The following is a 19,982-nucleotide window of genomic DNA, read 5'->3' as shown; positions in this document are numbered from 1 at the left end:
TACAAATTGAACATACTCGACTAACCCGCGAATTCTTCTTGTCAAGAACATCTAGACCGGGGGTGGCCAACAATTCGATCGCGAGGCCAATTTTGGTCGTTCTTCGATCGCTCGCAATGCTTGGGGCGGAATTCCGTGTACCATGGACTTCGAAGCGATTGTAGATGATAAAACTCTAGCAATATTTTAACGCAATCTGGAAATTTTATAATTAAAATTTTAAAATGGAAAGGTCATAAATTCCTAAAATTATGACAGCCTGACACTCCTCACTCAGCATAATATATTTTGACTTATGTGTTACACTTGTCAACGGACGCAATGCGTGGACTCATTATTATTATCTTTCTCAGTGTATAAACCTAATAATGATTCCTTTGTTAGAGATATATTAACTCAGTCTTACCATTAATGTTAAGGCAACAAAGTAAATTTTAAATCTGTTTTTATCTGTAGCTACTATGAATTAATAAGTATTGGTAATAATTATCCTTGTTCTTTTAATTCTCCTGGACGTGAGTTTTTTGGCCCTTTCAATAATTATTGTTGTTTTTACGTAGGTACGTAAGTACATAGACAAGCCGTATATCCATATTTCAGTACGAGGTGTACTCAGTGAACTTGCCCATTTCTAATTATATTTGTCTTCATCTTTAAATTTGTTTTTCAAACATGTTATTCGTTTTTTAACAATGTTTTTGGGAATAGAATTAAGGCACTTCTGAAAAAACCAAGGTGTGCCAAATCCGTTTGGGAAAGGTCACCCATTCTTGTAGATTTAGTATTAAATTGACTTATCATTATTCATTATTCTTAATTCACAAAAGAACTAATGATAATAAGATATTACGCAATATAATTACGTACCTCATTCATTCTGTGCTAATGTATATGAGAAAATGTTTGTATTAAATATTCTTTAAATTTATTAACGACTCAAAAGTCTAACTATGATGAGTCTAACTTGAAAATATTAATACACCATTTTAGTTAAATTTAAAAAAGAATTATTATGAAAAACATAATGGTGTATGTATGCATAAATATATATACACAAATTTCTTAAATTAAATTTAAAAAAAAACAAATGCATTATATTAATTTTAAAACAGTTAGTTAATGAATGAAAATATCGCCATCTTTATAAAAACACATCATTATCACATTAAAATCCATATTACTATAATAATGATAACACTTCTATTAAATATTATAAAACTTATGATTCAGCAATCGGCCATTATAATACTAATTGTTCCATTGTCGAAAAATTATAACCTTTTCAAATTATAAATTACTGTCTGCATTTTATTGTATACATGTACCACCGAAGCGAACACGTACCTACATTTTATATGTCTGTTTCAGGTAACCGATTGGGATGTATTGTGCTCACTGAGATTCTTCGGAGCTTCATTTTAGTTTTTTCATAACAACAAGAGTCTCAGACCAGGCGATTGTTAGCTATGCTTGAACAATAATACCTAGTAATAAGCCATCGGAGTCAGAAATCCAGATAGGAGGGACGATTTACAATAAATCGTTGGCAAAGATTAGCTTACGTCAAAGATTAGGATATCGTTGATAGTAATTTTGTTAAGCATTAAGAGTGCGTTCCTAAATCAACAATGAGTAGCAGCTAAAATTGGATTACTTGTCAGCGAATCTAAATCAAAGTCCATCCTATGCAATCCTTAAAGAGGATAAGTAAGAATCGGAAACTTCAATTTCGGTTAATTGCAAGGGAATTTACCCCAACAGAAATAGTAATTCCGTGGAATAATTTTAAGAAATTAGTGTACCTTCGGGATGTTTACAGAGAGAAGTGGGGGTACCTCAGCTCCACATACTTCATACTTTTTATATCGGGTATTGTGAGTTTCTTTAAATTAAGAGACGACCAGACGACATTCTCCTCCGTTGCAAAACTTGAAACCTCAAGCTAACGATTCTTTAAGATTATTGCAGTAATAATTGCCTAATTTTAAATGCTGAGATATCTAAAGCACTACTCCTCTACAAATCCACCAGAATTAAAAAAGTTGAAACATTGAATTGGTATAATGAAAAATTGGAGTACACCAAGACAAGAACATAGTTGGAAGTTCCATTTAGTTCATCCAGGAATTTTTATAAAGCTTCCAAAGTCTTTACTTAAGCTTTTGTCGCAAGTGCTAAAGCAACACTTTTGTTAAAAATTCCACGAAAAGATAATAGTGATAATTGGGGAACAAAAATTACTTTTCAATTCGATGGTCATATCTTCGTTGTTGTATGCTTCAGAACCTTGCTAAGAAAATTAACTTAATTCGGAAATCGGAGCATACCATCTTCTACCAAGGGTACAAGAGGAGAGAATCTTCTGATTCACTAAATGCTAACGGCTTACTGGTAGCATCTCATGGCGTTTAATAGCTCAGAAGTATGAGTTAATAAAAAATTGATAAGCCCAGTTGTGAAAATCCATGTTTGAGAATTACCATGCTCAAACGTTATTTTTGCGAAGATCAAAATATGTTATTAATTTACCCTGTCTCCTCAGGAACTCTTCTTCCTGTACCCTCTATCTTTTCGTCAGAGCATGCAGTAAATTGGTATTCACTGGTGTAGGACTTACCATCCTGCGAGAATTTACGGTGAGTGCCTGTGAAACTCACCAATCCTCCAATCCAGCTTTTCTTACCTCTTGAATATGCATTGCCAGATATGAGGATTCGTCCAATAGCTTATAATTTTCTTTAAAATGAAAATCTTGAATGGATGGCGTGAAAAAGGCTTTCTGATCGGTTATAACTCATCTCTAGTATTGGTGCCAGGACCAATTATAGACAGCCACCTCGACAACTTAATGAACTGACAAAAGCATATAATTTTTATTTAATAACTTAATTGTAAGAAGATAGTCCGGATGGCGGTCAATAAAGGTATCAAAATAGTAAAAGTAACTATTTATTGTTAACCAACCCCTCTTAGCATGACTTCGTCAGGGCTGTCAGGTTGAAACGGAGGTGTTGGTTAACAATATATAGTTTTTTCTCCTATTTTGGTACCTTTATTGACCAACACCCGGAGTCACAAGAAGGAAGGGGGAGGGGACTGCAGTCGATCAAACATTTTTCTCCTAGAAAAAGATCATTATGATGAAAATTTTAATTTTATTACATAAAAACATCACGGTTTAAAATTATTGATAACTCATCATAAATAGATTAAAAATTTTGTTTTGCCGTCTGATAGACGGATGTTTTTTGAACCTTGTAAACCTCCGGACCATTTTGAAATTAAGACAGAAAAATGTTCGGAGCTTTCTCAGTTTTTACCACCATAACCAATTTCATGTTAAAAGGACTAGTCGTTATATTTTAATAAATTAAAATTTCTACAAAATTTGTTTCTTCATATCTGACATACAGCTAATCAAAGTTTCGAAAAGTATAGTAAATAATATAGTATATATTCGAAGTTTTTGACTAATAGAAACTTGTTTGTTTGTTAGTTTTGAAAGGGCGTTTAAAAGCCTGGTCATCAACGCCCGTTGGTTGTTGGTTTTGGTAAGGCCAAGTTGTTCCAGTCATAGCTTTGTTATGGTGTGCGGATCCGCACCAGTGGGACTCATTTCTGTGAGATATAAAATATTATCTAGCTAGGCAATTATAATTTGTTTAATAATCGTTATAATAGTGGAAAGGATGATGAAATGCAGATAAGTAACTATTCTAATCTTGAAAATAATAATAACATTCTTTATTTATTCTGGGATTGATCGCATTAGAATAATATATAGACGTCAAAATTAGGCTTTAAAGCCTCAGAGTAAAGTACAGAATAAAAATTAAATTATAAAACGTCATAAAATATAATAAAACAGTGAATTCGAAAAGATAAAAATGAACCGCAATAATTAACAAAGTATATAAAATAAAAATAGAACAAATAAAATAAGGCAAGATAAATAGATAATTATAATAATTAAAGGCTGATTATTAAGTTAGTCTTATGGATGAATTTAATGACTCTTTTTATTACGAATTTGTCGTTTCTCAACGCCATTGGAACATTTGTTGGTATCCCTATCTGGTTCAGAGTTAATTTGAAGTGATTACATTCTTCAAAAATGTGTTTGGCGGTCAGATTACTATGATATTTCGAACATTTTGGAGGGGCCTCTCCTGTTATGAGGTGGATGTGTGTCAATCGGGTATGTCCTATTCTGAGTTGGGTGATCACTACTTCTTCCCAGCGTCTACTTCGAGTTGATTTAATCCAGCACTTCACATCTTTCTTTACAGATTTTAACTTACTGGGTGGACTTTCGTCCCACATTGGCTGCCATCTTTTATTTATACATTCCTTTAAAGGGCGAGCAAGTTCCTGTGCAGTTAAGATTGCTGCGGTTTTACCTGAGAGGACTAGCGGATGCTATGGAATTTAGTTCTGCAGTATAAATATTAGAGAGATGATGCAGTTTTCTCTTATGGGTTGTGATTTGTGTCACAAAAGCAGATGTCACGTCGCGCTACCTGACTTCGAGCCATCTGTATATATGGCGGTATGTCTTGTAGAGTTTGCAGCAGTTCTCGGAACTTTTCATGATATTTTGACGTTGTTGTATTTTGTTTGCGGTATTTGGATAGTTGGAAATTTCCATTTGGACATTGGTAGGCCCAGGGAGGAGTGTTATTTTGTGGTATGTTGATGGCTATTGCTTTTAATTCTCTATTGCTTTAATTATTGCTTTTAATTCAGTTACCGATAATCGTTCAGCGAGAGGTAGTGATGTATTTATCTTCTGTTAGAACTGAATAGAGAATTTAGGATTGAAAATGTACTTGTAAGTTGGATGTGAGGGTTGCAGGTATAGTTGGGAAAAATAATTTGTAGCTAATATTTGTCGTCTAAATAGTAGGGGTGATATTCCAGATTCAGTACATAAATTTAAAATTGGACTGGTCCTAAAGACACCTGTGGCAATGCGGATTCCGGTGTTCTGAACCGTGTCAAGTTTGGCTGGGCTTTGGAAGCGAGCTGAGCAATACACAAAACTTCCATAATCAAGTTTGTAGCGGATTAAGGCAATGTATATTTTCAACATCATTGATCTATCAGCTCCCCATCATGTTTCACCGAGGAATTTTATCTATACATCTGTTTCTAAGTGTACTAATATGGTGGTTCCAAGAAAGACGCCTATCGAATATCAGACCTAAAAATAAGTATGTTTGACATACGTTAACGGAGAATCTCCTAGGGTGAGTTTTGGGGATGGAGGTGTTATTCTTTTTCTGCTGAAATGTAGACATTTAGTTTTTTTCGGTTGAGAAGGTAAGACCTGAGCTGTTTTACCAGTTTTTTAATCAATTAAGAGCTTCTTGTAATTTGATTTTACTTGGTTTATATCGTTTGAGCGGCACATAATCGCTAGATCGTCCACGTAGAGCATCACCTTTATTCCTCTCGGCATATTTCTTCCCAAGCCATTGATGGCCAGACAAACAAAGTTGTGCTGATAACACATCCTTGTGGTACTCCAATTTTTTGTTCGAAATTACCAGAGAGATGATTTCCTATTTTGTTGAAAACTGAATAAAGTTCGTTAGTTATTTTAATAATAATAATGCAGTGTGAAAATATTTCTGGTAATAAATATTACATAATGCTGCGATAGATGATCGTTTGATGGATAATTTTTTTTTTATAAAAGAAAAAAGAACACTGGTAAGTAAAAGTGATTTTATTTATGATGAAGTTTTTCAGGCATTCGTCTGAGCTAAGTGCAAACAATATAGCAATGTAGAATAAGAAACCGTCAACAAGAAGAAAAAGTATGATGCATTAGCTATGTGGGAAGAAATGGTAGAATATAAGAAGCTAACAAACAGTATGAAAATTATAAAAGAGAAAAAGAAAAAATTACTTTACATTCCTAGGTTATTAAATTATCATCACCACTTATGATTATGGTCTTGTGTTTCGTTTTCATTGTTTCCCATGTTTTTAATTTTAAATAATTTCCGCTATTTACATATAAGTTCTTTACCAACTTGATTTTGGGATCTTAATTTTACTTTTCATATTTCTCTACTTTCGTACTGTTTCCATCTTCTTATAATACTTCCTTTTCTTCTTATACTACACATTTTCTTCCCATATTAATTATATATATTTTTCATTGCTTCCACCAGATTTTGTTCCGTTAAAATTGTTGTCGAATTTTCACTTAAGTCTAATAAAGGCCTGAAAGTCGGACGAAACATTGGAAAAAATATGATTAGTTTTACTTCTTTCATCACTTTATTTTATTAATTCCATTCTGTGCAGTTATTTACTTATGTCTTTCTGTTTATATTTTATTTTTTTATTTTCTGTATTCATTGGTTGTTATCTTGTTCTGTTCTTAGCCTTCCTCAGGGCTAGAAATTTTGGCCGAAACTTCGGCACAATTAAATAAGTTACTTCAACTTATTTGTGTTTTATTTTGACCGCACCCCCCAACCATCTTCTCCTCGTATAAGTCATCAACGGCCAACTATCTCTCATGATTATGATTAGTTTTGCTTATTAGTGATCTTATTTCCAGTAACCGGGTCCACACCGGGTACACTTCTATATAAATAATATGTGTCCAGCAAACAATTTAATATCACAATAAAATAAATTTTAAGAAAAGTGAAATCAACATAATTCAACAAATAAGTAGATTAGTTACAAACATGGGTGTAGGCAGAGGAGCAAGGAGGAGCCACGGCCCCCTAAATTTTTGGGACTCAAGAAAAAAAAATATTGAACTTTTGACAGATAATTTCTTTCTGGAAACATGATATGATTAGTAAAGTAACATGTTGAGTTGACATATCCATGGATCACAAGATCACAATCACACTTCTAAAGGGATAAGCTGGATGAGCACAATTATTCATCATATCCTAATCTCTAAAAATAATGGGGGGATGAATACAAAAGATTTTTTTTTAGATTTCATTCTTCCCATTATGACTTACAAGTTACAGAAAATAAATGAAAAAAGGCCACCACTGTAGCAGAGATGATTAATATTTTTGCTAGCAATCCCAGAAGGCTGATGCTCTCATAGGATACTTCTTCATCACCTCATATATTTTATTATGTGTATTTTATATATCGTATGAATTGATGTACAATAATTACGTTTATACTCGATTTTCAAGTTTAATTTTTATTAATTTATTGCGATTATGGGTAATAAACATTTAAAAAGTAATGATTGAATTGTATAAAGTATGGATATAAAATGGAGGGGGTATTCTTTAGAATGCGGAATTACATATCATTCTTTTACGCAACGTTTCAGAATGGACTATATATATAATATATGGTCTGCTCTCCCATTGTTAGGTCTGCACGCGCATGGTTACAAATATCAGCCGGGATTTCCATTTAGAATTAGATTTAAGGAGATCGAATAAAGCGTATTTCACATATCGTTTAAATAACATAGTAAACACTAAGCCTAAACACTAAAAATAGCCCAGAAAAGAGGGTTTATGTTTGATTTGCCTAATTGGATAGATCCACAATATTTACGAACTAAATTCCATTTTAGCAGCACTAAGCATACTGCTTGCGATCTGGGAGGAAGTTAGAATGTCTGATCAACTAATTGTTATTCCTCAAGCGTACTTCGCTTACTTTTGACGCTATTCTAAGCCGACCATTTTGAATTTTCAAAAAGGTCAAGTTATAGGCATCATATGCATTAAATCGAAAAGAAACTATAATTATAATGCTGCGGGGATTGATAAAAAAAAACGACCTTCCATTTCATCAAGGTAATATTTTTACATGCTTTAATATTTATGAAATTAATATACTTAACCAGCAAATGAAATAAAAAGGCTTAATGCATTAGTTAAAGCCGGCAGCTGCAATCTACAAAATACAGCTTGGTTAAGATGAAAATAATTTTTTGTGTATTATTAAGGTGTTAGGGCCTTTTTTCAAGCTTTGTTAGCGGAGTTTGGATGGCTTGCCAAACATAGATAGTTGGTATCTAATTTGTGGATTATGGAGATGCACCGTAGCCAGTTTGAATCGGGCTTGAGCAGGTTGACTTTTATTCCGTTGTGTCAAAGAGGATAAAGCTCATCATCCTCCGGATGGATAAACTATACGATAACCCGTTCTCCTTATAACCCTTATTTGCGAGGCCGTTTATAGCCGAGGTAGTTGAGGCGTCGGTCTTCGCAGCCTCAAAACTGCAGCTGCGGCAGTATAAATCCTGCCTGGAGAGGGGGTGACTTTTATTTCGTGGTGGCTCTACGGAAAATTTGACCATTCCATCATGGTTAGAACTTCCCATCCCCACCACCTCCCCCCGTCCCTCCTTACGTCAGAAATTATTAGAAAGGGGATAAGAGAAACAAAAAAAAAGTTATAGTGTAGTGAGTTGAATATTTTTAGCAAGAAATAATAGTTTTTGATATATTGGTGATGATATGTATCTCATTAGTGACTATCATGAACAATTTTAATACTTTTATAACAAGATATGAAGCTCAAGGTAACTCATTTACATTCATAATTCCAACAAGGATTTATAAGTTCCCACATAAATAAAAGCTACAATCAATAATTCAATCAAAATCTTGAAAAACAAAACAAGTAAATAACAGGAAAGTATCAACAGAGCAGTTTTATATATATCTGAACATAGTACTTCAAGGCTTTCAAGCAATCGATATTGCTTGATACTGTTTATTGGGTTTAGTATCTTGGTATAAATACGGTAAGGAGAAGGATTTATCCTACAGGTCATAAATATGTTTTAATTATAATTACAATATTGTTATTGACGGAATAGTCACCCTGGGTGATCTGAATGGTCTTTACCAAATATTGAAGTCAAGTCGTGCAATCCTAGGGCACATCGTGAAAGGTATAAGACGAAGGAATGTTCCAGTCTTCAATATCCCTCTTACTCTTTGCATAATAACCTTGACTGTAAACCATTCAAAAAATTAACTATAAATGTAATTTTGTGGCTCCTTCCCAATCGTTGGGATCATAAAAGGCATTCTTTTGTTCGCACCGTGGTTCCACAGTTTCAGTCCTCCCTACACCTGAGAGAGATAGACGGAAAATGCGGAAGCTATTCCCCTTTTCTGACCTACTGATTTGAAGTTACATGATGATTAGGCCAAACCTCCTTGTACCTACATCCAATATTAACCAGCGGATCAATCCCCGTTTGTTCATCTCATATTTACTTCGGGGAAAAGAACGCTGTAGCCCTCAAATTTCTCAGCTGTACACGTTTCCACAGCCACTTTTGGAGCTATATGAAATCATCTGCAAGAGGTCAATCAACATATCTGGCAATCAACTTGGGACTGAGGCCTTGGGATATTCAACTCCAGGTGAGAGGGCCGAATTCAGCTCCCAACCAACAGTATCTTACTTGATCGTTATAGTAGAAAGTGATAAGAAATAATTAATGTGTGTATAAACAGTATAATAGTACGGTTTACCTCTTAATAGACGTGGAAGGAGTAGAATCGGAACTGAGTTGTGTTTAGTGTATGGGTTGACCTGGCAAGGTTGAAGCTCGTTTTTGCTGTAGCCCAAGCGAAATGTGATACCGCAGCTCATCAAAGTTTCAGTTGTCAGAGTTACCACCATACAGAGTGACTACGACCCGCTTCTCTTGGTGATGCTATCTCTTCAGGGTTAGAGAAAATTGGCAGTTTCCTTTTCGAAATCTTGATGATTTTGGACCTTGAATATCATTTTTAACTTGACCGAAGTAGCTAGATATTGAGTCACTCTCACGCAAGGCTAAAAAGGAAAAGTATCAGTTTCAATCAGTACTTTGAGGAGAAAATACCGGGATAGATTACATCTGTAGCAATACATATATGATACATGGATAGATGGATACTCAATTTATAAAAGGACCAAAAATGATGATCCGACAGCACTTCCCAAAACCAACAAAATATTTCTAAAAATTTCTATTGCGTCAAAAAATAAAAAAAATTGAAAACCTGTATTGTAAAATATTTGGTCTACAGAGGCGTCACTGGTCTCAAATTGTGGCAAATTTAATTTTCTTTTAAAACTATTCAAGTCTTTATTACCGTAAAACTAGTCCTTTACGGTTGAAATTTCCAAAAACTGAGGAAAAATCAAGAATTTCACGGTATTGTTTTTAGTTCAACAACCGATGACACATCAGAAACTACTCAGCAAAAAATTAGACTAAAAAAAATCACTACTGGACCTGACACAGGTTACAGGATTGTTGAAAGCGTTTATACTCCGTTCCATTAAAGAATCAAGTATCGACTTTATAGAGGTTTTGCATTTTGTGATTGTGTACAATGAGAGATCTAAGGTTTAACATTTTCTCAAACATGAGACTTAGTGACAGGCTGGTAGAGGCTGAGTCTATTCCACCTCCATCCTGTTTATATAACCTTCATTTCTATGAAGATATGAAGCTGAGATATCCATCTTATACCACAGCTTTGGCAGTGAACTGTCTGAACTTATAATCTAATTACACCAACCTTATATAACTTCTAAAAATACATATTTCTTATTTGTTATTTGTCTACAGTGACAGGTGTTGTTTCTATTTCACTATCAGTTTTTATTTATTTATTCATCTAATTGAATTTTAAGTAAGGTTAGGATCACTATCAACATTTAAACCAGCACTGTCATACTTTCTCACTGTTGTGATATTACTTACAGGACAGATATCTGTCATGTGGAAATGGACCTTTATTTAATTCATAGTCTTACTTTCAATTCCCTACTTGACAAAGAGAGTTAGCAACAAACACTAATATTTGTAGTCTTTTGCTAAATAAATATGAACATTAAATTAATAAAATAAAACTTTGGGTTTATATTTCATTTATGAATCATTATATCATCTAGATTCATACACAGATACACAAATAAATCTTAGTGTCATACTGCACTTTTAAATTGATTTATTATCTAAATTGTTTCTCAGATTTATAAATAACAATCTTACTCAGATTTATAAATACCAATTTTACTCATATTTATGAATATATATTCTTGAAAATATGTATCATGATTTTGGTTATCGTTTACCCTATACTTTCAATTTTCAATAGAGATTCTTGTATATTTTAAAATTTATAAGTTTATAATACTATCAAATATTCACTAAACATATGCATGTGCTTTTGTTATTGGCCTACCTGTACTATTATTCATATTAACATTTCTGAGTAAACAGCATAGTAGTTTTGATTACTTTAATCCTACAAGACAGGTCCTTGGCAAGTAATAATGAGTTAATTTTATATTTTAAATCCAAGATAGAGAGTAAAAAAAGTAAATATTCAAAAGTTCTTATTTAGAAACATCTTCCTGTTCACTTAAATACTCCGTAGTAGTTGACTCCCAGCGCATCTATGCATGTGGTTAATCTTATATCTTCTGAGTTCCATGGGAACTGTGATGTTGAAGAAAATTATTTTATGTTAACATATATTGTTATCTCCGTCTTATCTGAATTTTCTCCTCACAAAGCCTGCAGTATCATTTCTCTACTCATGGTATTCGTTCCTATGGTGCCTAAGCTTAATCTCTTTAACATGCTACAAAAGTGCTCTCAATTAATTGATTAATTGACTCTTCCACTTCTCAATTACTCTCCACTCTCCACATTCCTATAATCTTTGCCTCTCCATGAACGTACCTTGTCCAGACCTTTTGTAAAGCCTAATAGAACTAAAAAATATGTGCAATTAAATTACACATACCATATAAATTGGCATACCTTAAATATGAATTTACACTTCACATCCAGTTTAAAAACGTTTTGCAGGCTATTCTTCACAAGTACCTTTAATGTGTAGTACCTTTGATAATTTCAGTCATTCAATACATTTAAGGTATACTAATTTATTTGTAATAACAATAATTTTCAATGTATTTTAGGGATTATTGATAATTTCGAAAATATGTAAAACTATACTTAAATTAAAATTTTCTACATCCAATTTTTGTTGATAGCCCTATTCTTATATTTTTCTTTTATGATCATTTCATTGAAATTGTTTTTCTCATGGTGTATGATTTTGGGTCCTGTTTTCCTGAAATGAGTGATGAGTGGTTAGTGGTATTTCGATCTGATTTGTTAGTGTTTTTTGTTATATAAATAAAGTATTTGTATATGTATGTATATATTTACAATTTACAGCTGGTTTGTTATTTATATGATGTAAAACTTAAAATGTATTCACCATGTTACATGTTCTACATAAGATAATTTATTTACAGTATCTTTCAAAAAGAATGGATCGATTTCAAATCTTATTTATAAGGCTTTCATGATTTCAAGACTCCACTCCTTGTGACTTCTTCCTGCACAGATATATCAAGGATAATGTTTTTTTTTTCATCTCTAACCTCTAAATTGAATTAACTTTAATAGCAGTAAACACACGTGATCAATTAAGTAGATAATACAGACTCCAACACGTTCAGAATCACCTTGATGAGGTCTGTGGTGGTCATATTTGAATAGAAGAAAAAAAGAGAAGGAAAAAAACTTAAACTTCAAATACATTTGAATTGACTGAAATTTTGTACTAATATGACTTAATGAAGTTGGATCATTGTTTTTGAAAACCCCATACTTCCTTTATTTTCTTATTTATTTTTTTTACTAAGTATTCTTATTTAATAGTTTGTAAACTTTTAAATTTACCCTGACTGGCTTATCAAAATATATTATGTTTTCCTTAATTTAGATATATATATATATATATCCAAGCAGGATCACCAAAATGTTTTATGTTGTTTATTTAATAATATATTTTTTATGTATCCTGATAGAAAACCAATATATAATGTTTTTCTTGCCTATTATTGTTTATAATATCATATTTATTATTAATAATGAAATTTAAAATAAAAAATTGAATACATTTGAACAAAATTTTATTGGCACAAAAATAAAACATATAAGTTGAGCACAATACTAGTTAATATTAATTAACTTGAATTTTTAATAAACTTTACTATTTTCAAAATATTTTACTTTATTTTTTCTGAAATTCCAAGTATAATCAAACTGAAAACGATTTGAGTGTAATTACATAACATTTTCAAACATTGAACACATATCAATATAAATAGATAATTTCAAATTTAATAAATTATTGCAAAACAATGTAAATAACACATCGCTCCAAAATACATAGGGCTGGATTTAAATTTTGGGCAATTCTAGGCCGAAGAGTTTTTACTTTCCCCACTTCATACCTTCAGAAGAGAATTAGTAGGTCCTATAATTTTCCGCTTTTAAAAATAACTTGACAATAAAACTTTTGAATTTCGGGCTTATTAAATTGCCCAAAAAAATATTAGAAAAAGTTTAATCTCTTTGATGTCTGTTCAAACATTACTCAATTACCAAATACTTGTATGGATTAAACATCATTGACAGATAAAAATTAAATATTACTAGTTGAATCCAAATATATAGAAAAAAATATAAACATTTTTCTGAATTCATGCATTATTGGTTCAACAGATGCATGTAGCAGTCCTGGGGATACTCAATTGCTTTTCCCAGTCTTCCCTGTTTCCTGCGCTCCTTATGGATATTCCGTTTTTTCTGAAATCCTTTTTTTACTTTATTCATCCATCTTGCCTTTGGTCTTTCTCTTGCCCTAATTCCACCTGGCTCCCCATGATAAAGCCTTCTCACTGTCCTAGCTTCATCCATTAAAAGAAGACATTCATTTCACGAGCTAATCTCATGCAAATTGGAAGATAGATAGATTACCGTACATTGAGTAGACTTCCTTGTTTGTTCTTAGGTAGGAAACTCCTTCCTGCAGGTTACATCCTACTAACCATCTTAGGATTTTTTTCCCAAAGCTATCTGTTTGTTCTGAAGATGCCTTCTTAAAGGTTCATGTTTCCCACAGTGAGCAACAGGCCAAATAATAGTCTTGTACAGCCTAAACTTGTTTACATGACTCAACAGTATACTCTTCAGAAGTCTCGCTGGGGAAAAGTAAGTTCTACTAGCAGCCATTATTCTAACTCATCATTATGGTAATGATTAATTTTGGACCAGAGGTAAATAAAGTTTGATACTGATGAAAAGTTAGTAGTTTGATAGATGATCTTAATCCTTAAAACAAGGAGTTTGGTTTTACCTTCATTGACACAGAGCCCCACTTTATTTTCCTCATATTTCAACATACAGAATGACTGTAATATCTGCATGTGCAAGCAGTTGAGTTGTTCTATGAAATATTTTTCCTCCATAATTTAATCCCATCCTTCTCACAATGGTCTTTGGATCAATATTAAAAAGGAGTGGGGCTAAAGAGTCACCCTGCCTAGAGCCCAAACAACTGTAAAGGAGTCACCAGTTCTTCCTTCACTTTTTTTCTGGATTACTTCAGTTAAATGGCTGATGAAAATCATAAACCTAACCCCCTCCCCTCCGCTCTTTGTTTTCTTTCTTCACTTCTTTTCCTTCTTTTTTACTTATCATTAATTTTACTTTATTTATTTAATTATTTATCTCTTCACAACTAATCATCTTGCAAAATCTCCTCACCTCCAGTTATTATAACAAGAGTTTCCACAGATGAACATATCAACACATAGATAAGTATTTCATTAAGACCTTCAAGTACCCACGGTTGAAAAAGGTAGTACTCACTAGGAATTATGTTTTTCTTCACTTCTATTTCATATCTATTTTTTGTTTTTAGGGGGATCAGAAGAAAAAAAAAAGTAAAAACATACCTAACAGTAAAATTTTTTGTTCAAACCCTAAATTCCTTATAGATTTTATACAGTAAGAATAAAGTTAATAATGAACATATTTACCTATTAATTAAAAATATTTTCTCAAATCATATATAATATTATATGCTAACAAAAATATATTTTTATAATTATTATGACTAAATTAAAAATTCATTTTTAATTAAAAGGAAAAAATATAAATAAATTTTTAAGTGTGCGCCCTCTGTCATCCTGTTCTCCTAGGCCCAGTACTAATACCTAAATCCACCCCTGAAAATAGATGTCTTTGTTTGATTTATTTCACTTCTCTCTTCACACACTCACAAATTAAAAAGTATTTAACTCACAGTTATGCTGTTTATATTAGATAAAGTTCATATTAAATATTGGAGCTGATATTTACATGTTGTAAGAGTATATTTACTTAACAACATTTAAGATGATCTCACATATAAAATTGTTATTAATTAAAGGCACATCACCTAACGAGATGTTATCCCAGTTTAACAGCCTAAGTAATACTGAATATTTCCTCTTATGGGCCAGATCCAGTGCCATTTCTAAACACGTCGATTGATAGATAATCAAATGTTTCTGTAATTAATTTCACTATTTGGATATGAATTTCTATTTAAATTAAAAGATTATGATGACCTCCATATTGTTTAACATAGCTCAATTTAATTTTGTAGATGAATATTTGAATGTTATATGCGGTTGTTGTTAACAAACACACACTGGAATTGTCAGTTGTCTCTATAAGGTTAGCATTAGACTTTTTACAAAGCATTACAAAGGACTTGCTTCTTTGACCAATTTATATATTTAATTTATAAAAATAATATATTTAGAATAACAAAAATATGCTTTAAATGGATTTTAACATACTATTTACTTATAAGATGAAGTAATTCTATAATCTAATAGAATAATGATCTAACTTTTTATATTTGTCTTTGTATGTGTAATAATCACATAATGTCAATGTTTTGTTTATGGCAAAAAAATACATTTTTAGTATTCCCAACACATGTTTAAAATATATATAATTTTAACCATTGTATTCATCTAATAAGCCAATTCATTAATGTATTTGTTTCTCTTTGATTTTGAAATGGCTAGAAAAACTGTTATCCCCTGCCCTAGTTGTAATCTCAATACTTTTAATTTTATCTCTATAATAATTTTATTATTTACGAATTTTCTTAATATTTTTGTCATTTTAATTTTTTCGTATGTAGGTATATCTCATAATTACTTTTAGCCCTAAATGGCTCCTTTTGTTGATTATAAAAGTTGACTAGTATAATAAATATAATGAATTACTTCCAGATTATTTATCACCCCTGAAACTGAGGGAGGTAAAGTCAGTGGTTTAAGCTGATTTATCTTTATTTTGAGAAACAGCTGATTTTATTAGAACTGATTAAATCTCAAGTCTCAACTTTGTGAGAGGAACCAATTTAATATTGATATGAAGTTTGATTAAAGGTAATTCGTAAGGAAAATTACCTAAATTTCATTTCTACTTTACTCTAATCATCTGAAAATCTAAAATATAATTATTGAGCTTGATAAATTATTTTAAAACAAATTAACAAATGTGTTCGTGACTACTTAATAGTTCAATTGTTCTTTCAACAGTTCAACATTTCTAGATTTTTAAACTTTTTTTTTCATCTCTTAAAATTACAAAAACACTTAATCATGATACTATTATACTGCAATAATGAATACACTGAACTATTGGAAAGCCCTGACTGTTATTGTGACTTATAATCCTTGGAATAATGCTTTTCACAAATAAAATTATTTATCACCTTTATAACCTTTTTATAGCAAATGATCCAAAATAGATTGGTGTTTCCTCCTGAAATCAACTTCATTCCGTATGTTAGTAGTAGTCAGAGATATATTTTAAGTATATGGTTCTAGGCATTCCAAAGACCAATGAACTGTTTCACATGTCATATTCAGACAACTTACTAGTATTTTATAAAATATAGTTTGAACTATAATATAAATATATATATATAAGGAAAATTAAAGGATGAATAATGTAAGTATCTTGAAAATATCAATTAAATTTTATTTAATCACAATAAAATAGATCTCAGTCAAACAGCCATAATTCACAAACTATATGATAAGTGTTAGAAAATAGTAACTGTACAAGTGTCTATACATAAATACGCTTAAAAATTAAAAATTATACCTCAAAATATAATTTGATAATATTTACATAAAGAAAATAAATAACAAATTTTTCCACATTTTAACCTTAATATTAATAAGAGTTCTATCATGACTACAATACACTGAGAGAGATATAGAGTTCCATAATCTAGATATGTACTACCTATACAATGGAATGAGAGACAATATACATATTAAGTATGTAACTTGTGCCTCTATGATAGATCTTCAATAAAACATTAACATGTAAATGAAATAGTTCAATTTCACAGACTTAATATGCCCTATAGATTACTAGAGGAGTTTGCCTTTTTCCTTCTACGACCGTTACGATGACGTTTTCGTTTGCCCTTGGAAGTTGTGTATCATGATTTCACAGCTTTAATGATCTTGTCAGCTACTTCCTTAGCTACCTGGCCTTTGATGATTTCCTGGTGAGTGGTTGAAAAGGAATGAATCTCAGGACTCTGTTTGCAGATCTGAAAGAATAAAAAAAAAATATTAGCTCGCTAATTCTACATTTAAAATCCCCAAAAGCTTTCAAAGGTACTTTTTCTAAATGATTAATAATAATATGGTTATTATTATGACTCAAAGAAATTAGATATTTCAAAATAAATCTGGTATCTGCATACTCTCTTCTCCCTTACTTTGAGCAAGTTTACACAAATTTAATGTAAATGATTATTAGTAAATTACAACAGAAATGGAATATCTAAAATTTTCTAAAAAAGTTATAGAATGAAAACATAGTATAAATGTAGTTGATAGGACAAAATGATGGCTGAGCAAACTGGAGGGAGCCACGATTCTAGAATGCCTAGTTTGGAATGGTATTGGTTTGATTCTCACCTGAGGTAGTTATTTCATTCCCGGCAATCCGGAGAAATAAATCATGACATACTCACTCTGGTTAGTATGAGGCGGAAACCTCTAGACAGCTACCAAGGGTTGGCAGAAAGGAGCAATAAACCTACTTACGGTACTAGTTTCCATACCATTGCCACTTTTGAAGCAATGGTAAGAAAAATTGCTTAAATTTTGAGCATTGGCGGGATAAGGCACCATGTTCAAACCATATTACAGATAACATTTTTATAAAATTGTAACTATGATTCTAAATACTTAATTTTGTAAATTACCTTTTTGAGTCCATAATCACTTTCAATATCGACAAAGTTTTGTTCGACTTTCAAGAGAACGACCTTTCCTTTGAAAACACCTGATGGCTTATAAATGTCGCTAGCAGCTAATTTCTTATAGAACGCTACAATAGCAGTCTTCAAATCTTCTTCTGATTCACCATTACCTTTAAGTTTCTCAGCGCACAGTTCCAATCTTGAATTGAAGTCTGGCAAAGCTTTGAACTCTTGTTGGAGCTGAAATTAAAAGTGATTGATTTTAAATTTTATGAATAATTAGAAAAATTCTATTTTATGACTTATTTTTAGTGTTTGTCTTTTTTGTGAAAATCGATGGCAAATCATTTCAATCATTTTTATTAAAACAGTGCCTTAATAACAAAATCTAAGTTCCAAGAAACATAGAAGTTATCTTTATAATTTAAAATAATGACTTACCTTAATATATTCTTGGTGATCAACAGTCTTGAATAAAGTAATGAAGTAAGCAAAGGCATCACACTCATCAGCATCACCCTTCTTAGATCTGTACATTGAAGTGCGTATCCTTACAAAATCAGGAGCACCATCAATGAGGAAGAGGTGTACACGTCTGCCCTGAGCTTCGAGTAGTAAGGCCATTTCAAAAGCAACTGATGCACCAAAAGAATATCCACCAAGTAAAATTGGATCCTGAACTTCAATACTCTTCATGGACTACATAAAATAATTAAATAAATCAGTGATGAACAAATATACAATTTAAAAAATGATGCATAACATAATTATTACTAAGGCTGATAGAGAAGACATACCTTCAAGTAGAATGCAGCAAGTGACTGTATGCTATCGTCAGGGACATCTTTAGTATATTGCAAACCATAAACATTGAATGGAATGTTGGAAGTAAACTCTTCAAGAAGGCTAACAACACCTTCAATCGGGTGGACGATGAAGAAAGGCTTATGACCATTGGCTGGAGTTGCAGATGGCATTGGCACCAGTGTCTGTGTTGGTGTCAGCTTTGTTTGTACCTTAGTTTCCTAAAAAAGTAATTAACATAAAAATTCAATACAAATAGAAAGAAAGTAGGTCTATTATTATGCAAGATTTTCAAATTTTTAAATAATTGGTAAGTGATAAATATACTTATTTTCCATTAGCAATTTATTATACCATTATATTATAATATAAAATAATATAGAACCTACCTGTACTTGTTCAGTACTAGTTTGCATACCAGCAAGTTCTTTCAGTTTTCCGAAAGTGAGTGATCTAATTTCACCAGTACTAAGAACGAGGTCATAATTCCTTTCAAGCGTCTGCTTGATTTCTGAGCCCATCAGTGAGTCCATACCCAGTTCTCCCAAATTGGTTGAACCAAGTACGTTACTTGTGTCTTTAATACCTAGAAAAAAATAATAAAACATATAACTTTCCAAATATATCTTGGCAATAAGTAAAATTGTAACAGTAAGAATTCCTCAGCTGAATTCTAACTATAGACCTAAAAAATAATTCACAGACTGAGTTTAAGAAAAACCTGTTATTCTTACCTAAAATGTTGGCTACTGCGTCAACAAGACTGATTGAACCTGCTTCTGATGCTTGTTTCTTTTCAGCAATGACCAATGAAGACAGAACTGGATGTGGTTGTTGAAGGAAGAAGTCAAAAGTGGACACAACAGAAGTAATCCTCTGGGGCAAGGTTCCTCCTACAACTGTTTCATTGTCACCTCCAAGAGATTCGATAACCAAACCAACATCACCAATAGCACCCCACTGGATAGCCAACTGTTGGATGGACAAAAATTAAATAAACAATAAGTTTTAGCTAATCTTTAAGGACAAAACAATAAAGAAATTTAA

The 19,982-nt window shown here is 31.8% G+C and overlaps 1 protein-coding gene across 1 annotated transcript in view; it reads right to left on the bottom strand.

Moving 5' to 3' along the window:
* Positions 1-16,864: 16,864 nt before the first annotated feature.
* The window catches only part of LOC106690460 (fatty acid synthase), a 29,953-nt gene continuing 26,835 nt past the window's right edge, over positions 16,865-19,982 (bottom strand). Inside the window, exons 32-37 of the mRNA XM_014435911.2 lie at positions 19,670-19,907; positions 19,325-19,521; positions 18,929-19,156; positions 18,573-18,830; positions 18,135-18,371; positions 16,865-17,471 (exon numbers count right to left, since the gene is read on the bottom strand). Coding sequence (XP_014291397.1) covers positions 17,358-17,471; positions 18,135-18,371; positions 18,573-18,830; positions 18,929-19,156; positions 19,325-19,521; positions 19,670-19,907 — 1,272 coding nt within the window. The 3' untranslated portion in view covers positions 16,865-17,357. The remainder of the gene's footprint in view (positions 17,472-18,134; positions 18,372-18,572; positions 18,831-18,928; positions 19,157-19,324; positions 19,522-19,669; positions 19,908-19,982) is intronic.

The sequence above is a fragment of the Halyomorpha halys genome, unplaced genomic scaffold (genome assembly GCF_000696795.3).
Source record: "Halyomorpha halys isolate HHAL.00 unplaced genomic scaffold, Hhal_1.1 Scaffold1724.1, whole genome shotgun sequence".
NCBI classification, from domain to species: Eukaryota; Metazoa; Arthropoda; class Insecta; order Hemiptera; family Pentatomidae; genus Halyomorpha; species Halyomorpha halys.
The sequence above is the reverse complement of the archived record's forward strand: the minus strand, read 5'-3'. Positions and strand labels throughout refer to the sequence as shown.